A 12142-nucleotide genomic window follows, 5' to 3' on the forward strand; every position below is an offset into this window, starting at 1 on the left:
CACACGGGTAAGGACCATCATACCTTTGTTGTTCTCGACCACCATGATTCCCGTCTTCTTTGGCACGACTTGAACCGGGCTCACCCATTTGCTATCCGAGATTGGATAGATCATTCCTGCATCTAGGAGCTTTAAAATCTCTTTCTTGACCACTTCCATCATTGGCGTATTCAACCTTCTTTGCGCGTCTCTACTCGGCTTGCATTCATCCTCCATTAAGATTTTGTGAATACAAGTGGAGGGACTCAAACCCTTGATATCTGAAATCATCCAACCCATTGCTTCTTTATGTTCCCTCAATACCTTTAGGAGTTGTTCCTCTTCGCACTTGGTTAGGTGAGTTGAAATGATGACCGGGAGAGTCTTGTTGTCTCCCAAGTATGCGTACTTCAAATGTTGAGGGAGGACCTTCAATTCTAATTCGGACTGTTGGACAAGGGAGGGTGGCAATCTCGTGCGAGTTTGAGGTAATTCAATTTGCTTCACACTAAATTGGGTGGTCTTCTTTATTTCCAAATTGTTGACTAATCTTTCAATTTCGGGGTCTAGTGAGTAAAGCTTTAATTTCTTGGCTAGTTTTGCACAGTCAAACCCCTTGATCAAGATCATCTCCAACATCTCTTCATCACACAACTCGAACAACTCTTGGGTCATTGGTTCAATAACATCAACAAAAACACAAAGAGGAAACATCACTAGGATATCTCATAGCGTCATAAAATGTTAAAACTTATTGTTTCACCATCAAACTCCATTGTCAAGCTTCTCGCATACACATCAATCTTTGTTCTAGTCGTCTTCAAAAATGGTCTCCCAAGTAAGATTAAACCCGATTTTGAGGACACTTGTTCGTCTAGGTCAATCACACATAAATTCGTCGGGAAGACCAATTGGTTTACTTGTACTAGGACATCTTCTAAAACGCCTCTAGGAAAGACACTTGATTTATCCGCAAGAGATATTATGACACCGGTTTCGCTTAAGGGTCCGACATTCAATGATTCATACACCGAGTGGGGCATGCCATTGATAGAGGCACCAAGATCAAGCATAGCACTACTAAAGGTGACATCTCCAATCTTGCAAGGGACTGTGAACATTCCGGGATCTTTACACTTAGGTGGAAGCTTCCTTTGTAAAACCACGGATGCATTTTCGTTCATCGAGATTTTCTCATTTCCTTTCAACTTTCTCTTGTTGGTGCAAAGCTCCTTCATGAATTTTGCATATCTCGGAATCTGTTTGATTGCATCAAGTAAGGGAATGTTTACTTCCACCTTTCGGAAGGTGTCCAAGATCTCTTTCTCATCCAAATTCTTCTTTGAAGTTGCAAGTCGGGAGGGAATGGTGGTTGAGTGGCTATTGGTGTTACTAGAGGGGTGTTCTTCTTTGGGGTTTCGGCTTGTGTATCATTCTTGATTATAGGTTCTTCGATGGGAATGACTTCTATTTCCTCATCTTCTTCCCTTGGCTTCTTCTTTGAACTACTTTCTCCGGCTTGTTTGCCACTCCTCAAGGTCACCACATTGACATTTGGGTTCTTTTCGGTTTGAGAAGGGAGTTTACCATGGGATTCCAACTTGCTTACAGATGTAAATATATCTCCCATTTGTGCTTCAAGGTTGGAGATACTAGTCCTTGTCTCTTTTTGGAATTGTTGGGTACTAGTGGCTAGGGATTTGACAATGTCTTCAAGAGACATTCCGGAGCTACTTGCTTGAGATTGGGGAGGTTGTTGATGATGATGAGGAAGGTGCAGTTTGGGTTGATAGTGTGGTTGTTGATGTTGGTAATGAGATTGTGGTGGTGGATAGGATGGTCTAACCAATGCATTTTGAGGCAATGGTCTTGGGTTGTAGCTCATGTTGGGATTTGGCTTCCAACTTGAATTATATGCATTTTGGTAACCGAATGGCTTGTTGTGGTAGTTTTGGAACTCTCCCGTGGCGTTCACATGCTTCGCATCTTCTTGAAGGATGGGACACATATCCGTAGGATGTCCCATTGTTGCACATATTCCACAAACCATCACTTGTGGAGTTTGTCCCATGGCTAGCTTTTGGACAACGGAGGTTAGCTCTTTGATTTGAGACTCAAGATTTTACGTTCCCACTTCATTAACTTTGTGTTGTGTGTCTCTTTTCATATCTTGGCGAGGGCCAAAATGCTGTGAATTTGCGGCTATGGTGTTGAAAAGTTGTCTTGTTAGTTGTGGGGTTTTACTAAAGACATCTCCACCACTTGAGGCATCAACTAGTCTTCTCTCCATTGGCAACAATCCCTCATAGAAGTGTTGAATGAGGAGTTGTTCTGGAATTTGGTGTTGTGGGCAACTATAGCACAAGTTGTTGAGCCTCTCCCAATAATCATGGAAAGTCTCATTTTGACCTTGGCGGATTCCACAAATCTCATTTCTAAGACTTGAGACTCTTGAAGCGGGATAGAACTTATCAAGGAAAGCTCTTTCCATGTCGGTCCATGAGTTGATCAACCCCGGTGGAAGATAGAACAACCAATCGTTTGCTCTATCGGCCAATGAAAAGGGGAATGCCCTTAGGTTGATTTGGTCATCGGTTGACCCTTGTGGCTTCATACTAGTGCAAATAATGTGGAACATCTTTAAGTTCTTGTGAGGGTCTTCATTCTCCAATCCATGAAAAGTTAGGAGATGATGGACTAAACTTGACTTCAATTCCGAACCTCCTTCCAAAACCGGGTAATTGATACCAGTTGGAGTTTGTGTAACATCGGTCTCCATCATTTGCCTCAAGGTTCTCTCGGGAACTTCTCCTCCATCCGCCATTGCAATTGGTTCAATAATGGGTGGATTTTGTTGTAGGGGTGGTGTTTCGGGAATTTCTTGGCGAGGGTCGGGACTAGAATCGGGTTCTATATCACTTAATGAAGCGGTTTCAACCTCTGGGTCCCCGTGGGGGTTAGAAGTTTGACCACGTTCAACTCGTGTTTCCTTCGCCAAACGCCTTGCTTCTTTTTTGATTTCTGGATTGTAAATCAAGTCACATGTACGCTAAGATCTGGGCATAGAGAAACAAATTGATTAAAAATAAACCAATCCCCGGCAACGACGCCAAAATTTGGTGGTTGTCGAGGCCAACAAAACTAAAAACCCTATATCTTCTACACTAAGAGTGGTAAAGGGGTCGAATCCATGGAGATTGGTTCAATTTTATAACTCTATGAAAAATCTCTTTGTAAAAATACTTGAAAAATAACAATAAAAGTAAAACTGGGGGTTTTGGTCTTTTGAAATACTTGAAATAAAACTAGAATTAGATTAAGATTTAAAAACACAATTCAAAAAAGCATAGTTGATGTAAATTCAATAAGATAAAGATGGTTGATTTTGGACTTTCATTACTTGAACATTTGGTTAAATAATCATGAGAATACCAAGGTGCAACACTTGTGTTTATAATCTAACTTGGTTATAGCAATTTATAAGCATAACTTTCCTCAACTCTTCTTTTGTATTAAAATGACTAGAGAAGCTCATAGCACATTTCCTAAATTAAAGTCACAAAACTAATGAAGCATGTAATTTTGTGAAAATCAATTAGCATTAGGATTTAAGTGTCACCAAGTCCAAAGAGTAATCTATTGCTTTCATTACCACTATGGATAAAATATTTTCTTAGTCCAAATGAAATGAAAACAAACATTTAAACTAATTGTTGCTTGTTAAATTGAAGACCCATTACTCAGCCAAGAATTTAACCAACAAAAAATAACATTCACATATCAATTTTCATGACTAGAGATATATAAACATGAAGGAAGTTTTCATAAAAAATATAATCATAGATATTCAACACAAGTTCATGGAGTTCTTCAAAATAACTAAAACATTCATGCAATTACATCCAAGTCAACCAAGTATGAGTTTAGCCAAGCATGACCGAGATGAAAGAAATGCAAAGTAATTTAGAGGTACCAAACATTGTCTTAGTTGCAAGATGGACATAAATTACACTAATCTTCCAAAAATCTTCAAATCTTCCAAAGCCTTCTTGAGAGAGAATTGTATGTGTTCTTTTTTCCACCCCTCTCAAATTAGCCTCCAATGACCAGCTAAGTAGAGCCAATTTCCATATTCAAAAAGAGACCAAAAGCTACCCACCAAACTTCCACAAATAGAGTCAACAAGTCAAAACCCGGAAACAACTCAGCACAATTCACGCGGACCGCGTGGGTTATGCTGAATGTGAAACTTGGGCCATTTAACATGTGTTTACGCCCAATCTTCATTTCATTAACTTTAGCTCATAATCATAACTCTTTAAGACCCATTTGCCATTCCAAAGCCTTCTAATGATTGACCCAACACTCCTCCAATTTTTTCTTGTAGCTCGATTCCGCGTCGCCTCATCGTTATCTTTTCCCACAAATTAAATCCGAATTGATTTCTTCTTTTACGCTAGCACCAAGCCCAATCGCACCACTTCAAGTCCGCAAGAAAATCACATGCCTCCATGAGTCCCGCACCTTTCTAAGCCTCCAATAACAAAAAGTCTTCAATAAATCCTACAAATAAGCTCAGAAGACTTGAAAGCACCCGGTAAAGGAGAAAAATGACAAAAAGAGAAAATATGCATGAAGATTGACTAAAATGAGATGGTTTTAACTAAAAATAAACTATGAAAAGAAGTAATAAAAACGAAACTATCACCTTACTTGGGTGATACTTGATTTCGCACTCGTAGTCGTTTAGCAGTTCGACCCATATTCGTTGTCTCATGTTTAATTCCTTCTGATTCAGAATGTGCTGGAGGCTCTTGTGGTCTATGAATATGGTGCACTTTGTACCATATAGGTAGTGCCTCCAAAATTTTAAGGCGAAGACCACGAATCCCAGCTCGAGATCGTGGGTGGTGTTGTTTACTTCATGGGTCTTTAGTTGCCTAGATGCGTAAGCTATCACCTTTCCGCACTGCACAAGCACACAGCCTAACCCTTGATTAGAAGCATCGCATTATACTACGAAGTCTTTCGTTCCCTCTGGCAAGGACAACACTGGAGCACTGCAGAGGACTTGTTTCAGGGTTTGGAAAGCAGCTTCTTGTTTGCATTCCAATGGAAAGACACACCCTTCTAGTTGAGAGTGGTGAGGGGCTTGGCGATTCTGGAAAAATTCTAGGTGAACCTTCGGTAATAACCAGCAAGGCCCAAAAATTGTCGGATTTCGTTTAGGGTTCTTGGGGTTGCTCAGCCCTCGATAGCTTTGATCTTGGTAGGGTCCACATGTATTCCCTCTTCACTGACTACATGACCCAAGAATTCCACTCTACGAATCTAGAACTCGCATTTGGTAAATTTGGCGTATAGCTTCTCCGCCCTCAGAGTTCCCAAAATTTGTCGTAAGTGTTGGATGTGCTCTTCATTACTTTTAGAGTAAGCAAGTATATCATCTATGAAAAAAATCAGGAAGTTGTCGAGAAACGGCCGACATACTCTGTTCATTAGGTCCATGAAGGCTGCGGGTGCATTTGTGAGACCGAAAGGCATGACTACGAATTCGAAATGCCCATAACGGGTTCGAAAAGCAGTCTTTGGGATATCCTCCTCTTGGACTCTTAGTTGGTGGTAGCCGGACCTCAGATCTATCTTGGAAAAGTAGCTGGCTCCTTGGAGCTGGTCGAATAGATCATCGATTCGAGGGAGTGGGTATCGATTCTTGACGGTAAGCTTGTTTAACTCTCGATAATCGATGCATATTCTGAAAGATCCGTCTTTCTTCTTAACAAATAGGACCGGAGCTCCCCAAGGTGAAAAGCTCGGCTTGATGAATCCTTTGTCGAGAAGTTCACTTAGTTGACTAGATAACTCTTGTATCTCGGTAAGAGCTAACCTATTGGGTGATTTGGTGATTGGAATGGCTCTAGGTACAAGATCGATTCAGAATTCGACCTAGCGCTCCAGAGGGACTCCTGAAAATCCTCGGGAAATACGTCGGGAAAGTCACGTACTTCTGGAATATGGTTAATGTTTTTCTCCTCCTTTGTTTTATCCACGACATCAGCAAGAAAGTCGTGATTCTTTTTATTCAATCACTTTTGTGCTTGGATGCAAGAAATGAGTCGGAGCTTTGTGCCAGGTCTATCGCCATAAACTGTTAGGGTTTCATTGTTGGGAAGATGAAGGCGAATGTCCTTCTCGTGACACATAATTTTGGCATGTTAAGGGCTTAACCAATCTCTACTAACAATCACATTAAAGCTCCTAATATTATCAGGCATCAAATCGATTAGGAAGGAGTGATTATTTAACGTTAGTTTGCATCCTACGTAGGTATCGTTGGTTTATTCTATTTTACCATTAGCCATTTTGACCGTAAAAGTTTCGTTCAATTTGTGGGGATTTTGATTGAGTAGGTGTTTGAATCTGTGACTTACGAAGCTATGCTCAGCACCACTATCAAATAAAATGCACACATAAGAGTTGTTGAGGGGGAACGTACCAGTTACCATGGTTGGATCTTGTACCGCCTATCCTTGCCCCATGTTTAGGATGCTTATTACATTTTGATTGTTGTTCTTGGGGCAGTTGCGTTAAAAATGGCCGGTTTCCCCATATCCGTAACATGCACGGCTGGCTCTGGCGTTGTTGTCATTGGGCTGCTTGTTTTGTTGTGGGGGCATCCTTCAATACCAGACAATGTGTTCTTTTCGATTGCAGTTGGTGCATTGGAAGTCTTTACATGACCCGTAGTGGTGATAGTTACACTTGTCACATTTAGGATTGGAACCTACGCATGATTTTGTTGGCGCTGTTGTGGTTGAGGCTGGGGCGGTTGGAGCTAGTGCAGCTGGTGCGGTAGCAGAATGGACCACTACAGTTTGTGGTTTCTTGGATGGAAATGAATTTTGTCTCCCTTTACACCTATTCTCCCAGTTCTTTTTGTTCCCTCCTTCTTGTATGTTTTCTCCCTCGGTCGTCTTGGTACTTTTCTTGTCGCTGTGGTCATAAAGCTTCTTGGCTAGGCGCTTTGCACTGTCATAAGTCTCGGGCTTTGAGGCAATCACATTACCTTGAATGGGAGGCGTCAACCCGCAGATGAATCGTTCGACCTTCTTTCCCTCGGACATAACTATACCAGGACATAAAAGAGCTAGTTCGCTAAATCTTGAGTTGTAGGCGTCAATGTCCGAGTGCTGCACCGTAAGGTTCCATAGTTCTTGCTCGAGTTTTTGTACCTCCCTTCGGGGACAGTACTCAACGATTAGCATCTCCTTAAGTTCTTCCCAATACATGGAATTTGCAATGGGGAGTGTCATGGCCTCAATGTGGTCGTTCCACCATGACAATGTCTGGTCGATAAATGTGCAGGCCGAAAATTTCACATTACTCCCTTCCGAACATTCGAATATTTCAATTACTGATTCAACCTTTTCGATCCACCGCTTCAAGGCCATGACTCCTCCAGTCCCGTTGAAAGTGTGGGGTCTTGCATTGGAAAAGTCCTTGTAGGTACAGACCTTTACAGGTCCTTGATTCATTCCTTGGTGGGAGCTTCCTGTCCCTTGGCCATTCCCACTACCATTATTTCCTTTTTGGATGTGGGCTAGAGCCACTGTCACTGCGACTAAAACTCCCGCTTTGAAGGCCGCAGAGTTCATCTCTGGCGAGGGCGGCGGTGGTGGTGTTGTGTTGTTATTTTTATGAATCGGTCTCCTCGGCATCTTTCTATCATGGAACAGAAGGATAATAAGTATCCAATGTAATTTTGTTTCACGATTCTTTGAGTAAAAAATAGTGTCGGTTGTTTGGTTGTATATAAGAAAGTGTGTGCATAAAATTAGCATGTAATAATAGTAATAGAGCACATAACGGGCAACACATCATGAGAAAATATATATCCGTTTTTCATTGATAATAGTATTTTGAGTACATGAAAATTTGCCTTCATAAGGCATACAACACATGAAACTAAAATCTGACAGAGTAATGACTTCATGAGTAGTGTAATCACTTAATCATGTCGTCGGTAGTACGTAGAGTAGTGCATAGAGTAGTGCATAAAGGAAAATCAATACGGTAGCGAGTAAACGGATACTAGCCGCGACGAGTAGGGTCTGGTGGTGCTGACGATGAGGTAGACGCGCCCTGAAGTTCGGCTAGTCTGCGTTCAGTGATCTGCACATGCTCCTCCAGAGCGGTGTGTCTCCCTGGTATTCCCTGACCTCCGCTCGAGCAGTGGCAAGGTCTTCCATGAGTCGTTCCATTGGATAGAAGTCTCGCTCTAGGTCTCGCGTGCGAGCATCCGTAACATGCATAACCGCCCGCATTTGCATCACCCGGTCGGCGATCACTTGGGCCTGGTCACCGATGTCCCTACTACGTCTGACCATGACAGGAAGTGCGTGATCCACTGGTCCTCCATGTTGGAGGTTGTAGAAATCTCAGTTCATCCCAAATGGCGGTTGCTGACCTTGGCGTCGACTCTATCGCTCAATATTATCAGCCCAAGGAGGTGTAGGGCCATTATAGCCCATTCTATGCGGTGGTATCCTTGCCATGTAAGGAGGGTTGATAACTTCAGACTCTGTGTCTGTTTCATCGCCATCTTCAACCTCCTCATCATCATCTTCCTTGATTTCTTCATCGACATCCTCTTCTTCAAACTCTACTGGCTCTTCGGGAACCTCCATGTGTTCCTCTAGGTCTTCCTCGATCCAACCCCCATTCTCGTGATTGGGGAAGTAAGGGTCTCCGGGGAGGTGAAAGCCTGCCATGTCGTCTGTACAAGAATTTTTAAGTACGAGAAAATAGAGGGAATGTCAAAATACTCCTATAGTATTTTAGCTTCTATTCTCAGACCCTTATAGTTTTAAATCGGTAAGTCTTAGATTTTTTGTTCACCTCGACCACTCCTAGACAGATGTTGGTCATATCTCGAATAAATATAGTTGATCAGGCTATATTTATCCAAGATATGATTACATAACTGTCCAGGTTTGACTATAGTGTCCAACCTTTAAGTTCTTTCGTTTTGTTCCTGTTATGATACGTTTCTCGCAAGTATGTATACTTTTATAAAATACTTATATCATTAAAGTATACTTTTAGTCATAGTGCTTTAGTTCCATTATATTTATAGTTGTATATCTTGTATGGCTAGATATACTAGTTCACTATAAACCATGCTCTGATACCAATCTGTCACACCCGCGTACCAGAATGGCGGAAATGTATCGAGGCGGGTGACGACATTGTACAGTATCATAACAATTGAATATAAATGAGACACAACAAATCCAAACATCATACTTCAATAATAGAAAATTACATTGTTTTACATCTTGTTTATGTTCTTGAAATACACAAAACAGAGAACATTGAATAAATTCCAAACTACATCAAAATAATCTTGAATCCGCATTCCACTAACCTGCTTACTAATTTCCTGAGAATACAAGTCGTTTGAAAAGCATCAACATAAAATATGTTGGTGAGTTCATAAACATTTTTGTATAAAAATCTGTGATAGTTGGAAAACCAGAAAATCCAATATTTTCTTGTCGAAATAGTTGTACGTCTCGTTTTCAAACAAGTGTAGTTGCTTGTGTACGTATTAGTTTCTCGTTTTCAAAATTTTATAAAATGTTTTTCCCCAAAAATCCTATATTTTCTGATGTACAAATAGTAGTCTTAAGACCCTAAGACTTGTGTGGTAAAAACTTCATTTAAAGTATCCAAGAAATCATTGTTATAATCGAAAGGTGTAACTCGTGTTATTTCTAAACAATTCACTGTTATATTCTAAGTGAGTCGTTATAACCATACTAATATGACGAATGCCTGTCTTGGCGTTTCTCAGGTGCCCGGGTTCATTTAAAGACATTTGTCACTCTAGACTGGCCGGTCTAGCTATAGCGAACAACGATGGTGTGGGGTGTCAACCCCGTATAGATCTATACACAAATTCCCGCTCTCCCTCCAGGGGACTCTGGTTATAACTCTTAGAAGACTTTAAATGTGTGTGTGTGTGTGTATATATATATATATATATATATATATGTACATTGGAGATGCGTCTAACTAGAATACTAACAGGTTTTTGTGAAAATCGTTGAAAATCCGTTATTTATTTAATAAATAACCATAGTTGTACTCGTTGAGTAGATATATCGTTGTCGTTTCGTAACATTAGTTGTGCATTGTTGACTATGTATATGGTTTAGTTTTGTTTATTGAAAAATAATCCACATTGAATCATATTCATCAAAAATGATCCAATATTATCGATATTGGTAAAAATAGTCTCTCGTTTTATCGTTTATCAAGTAAGACTCATATTTGTCAAAAGGTGACTCAAAGCTATGTGAATTGTTGAAAGTGGTCCATTTCTTCCAAACTACTTGTTTAACTAATTCTAGAAGTAATACTTATGGGTTTGTCATAACAATTTGTGACTTATACTTTGTAACATACTAGTTCTTGATTTTATACATAATTGTGTGAAATATGGTTCAAACTCTTGAGACTTGCTCCAGATTTCGAGTTTTTGGAGTTTTCATCACCTTAACACATATAACTTAGCATGCATGCATAACAAGCAAATATATTAAATTTTAAACAAGGCTTTGACTTGTATTCTCCCTCAAAAACAATAAAACACATTAAATAGGGGTATGAAGCTCACCTTAAGTTGGTTGATGAGTTAGTTGGAGTGATGGGGTGAAGATCTCAAGCCTAGACTCTTGGATGAGTTGAGGGACTTCCTTCTGAGGAATGTTGTCCTAAGAGTTTTTCTCACACATTATTATGGGTGAAATAATGGGAATTTATCTTGAAAATTATATAATATACTATATGTGTGGAAAAACTTACTTAAAAGCTCTAAGGAGAACTTGAGAAGTTGAGCCTTTAGCAATATCCTTGTTCTTACTTTTGAGAGAAGTATTGGAAAGAATATGAGAGAAGTGAGAGAAATGGTGAAGTTTAAACTCTCCCACTGTCATGCGGATAAAGGAAAAAGGGGGGATAGGTGCATGGAAGTCTGATGGTTCAAACATTGTTAATTGGTGGGTATTGCATGGATTACTGTGAATTGCATGGGAAATGAGAGATTATAACAAATCATAAAGTCAAACCCTCTTATCCCTTTATGGTTTTTAAATAAATCCCTTTATAATTATCAATAATTATTTTGTGTAAATTTGTTTTAAGTATTCAAATTTGGCATAAAATAGGGGTTTAAGGGGTCAAAGTTATGAAAAACACGAGTTTGGCGGGATTTACGACGTCTAAATATCTTAAAATGTCGAAATGGTTTGAAATAGTCTAAAATCCGGAGTCAAATGGTGAATTCCGGAGTCAAACCATGAGTTTCGATGTCCATCTCAGGTTCCATAGTAATCCTCAAGTTCCGGAGTCAAGCCAATAGATCTGAAATCAACTCTTATCCGTTTCCTTCCAAGGATGCGAGGGTTCCGAGGCAACGAAGGCTTTTGGTCCGAAGTGTGAAGCTGTTCGGTTTTCCTAAGAGGCTCGAAGCTGCGAAATCTTCTGGAGTATGCGAGGCATTCCGGAGAAAAACGGGAGGTTCTAGATCAAGATGGTTCCGAAGCGAGATTGCCCGGGTGGGAGGGTCCTGGGTCGCTTATGGGGGGGGGGGGGGGTTCTGAAATGAGCTTGCTCTTTCAAGTTTTCTCCTTTCATTTTGAGTTGGTTTCGACTAAGGAAGCTACATAGGGGAATTTGGGAGAGATTTGAGATACATATATGCTTTGCATTATAACAATACATGGTTCATTAGGACCCATAATATGAACTTTAACGCGATAGTACAAGTCTTACAGTAGTTGATGTTTACATGAGGACATAATTTCCTAGCTAGAAATGCTAGTTGTGACACTCTAAAAGACTATTAGATTAGTTTGATAAAAGTGTTATCTACAATTTAAACTCTTCAAACCTTGGACCCACAAAAGCACACGATGTGATTTCTATTTTAAACGGCGGACATCGTTGTTTAGGTCCAAAGACTTCATACTATAAAAAAGTTACAAGGGATTTGAATTTTTACGTTGGAGAAAGTGATGCTAGTATATCTGTTAAGTTTATGGAGCTCCGGAAAAAAGGCAGACCTAATTTCTCATTTGATTACATGGTAGAAGATAAT

General features: G+C 40.1%; 1 protein-coding gene across 1 annotated transcript; it reads right to left on the reverse strand.

Annotated features, from left to right (window-relative positions):
• Positions 1–713: 713 nt before the first annotated feature.
• LOC145099382 (uncharacterized) lies at positions 714–1217 on the reverse strand. The gene has a single exon (XM_079036971.1). It carries the CDS (start codon positions 1215–1217, stop codon positions 714–716), a length of 504 nt encoding a protein of 167 aa, XP_078893097.1.
• Positions 1218–12142: the final 10925 nt, after the last annotated feature.

This window comes from Lactuca serriola, chromosome 4 (assembly GCF_051521515.1).
Source record: "Lactuca serriola cultivar US96UC23 chromosome 4, Lser_US96UC23_V15, whole genome shotgun sequence".
In the NCBI taxonomy this organism is placed as follows: domain Eukaryota; kingdom Viridiplantae; phylum Streptophyta; class Magnoliopsida; order Asterales; family Asteraceae; genus Lactuca; species Lactuca serriola.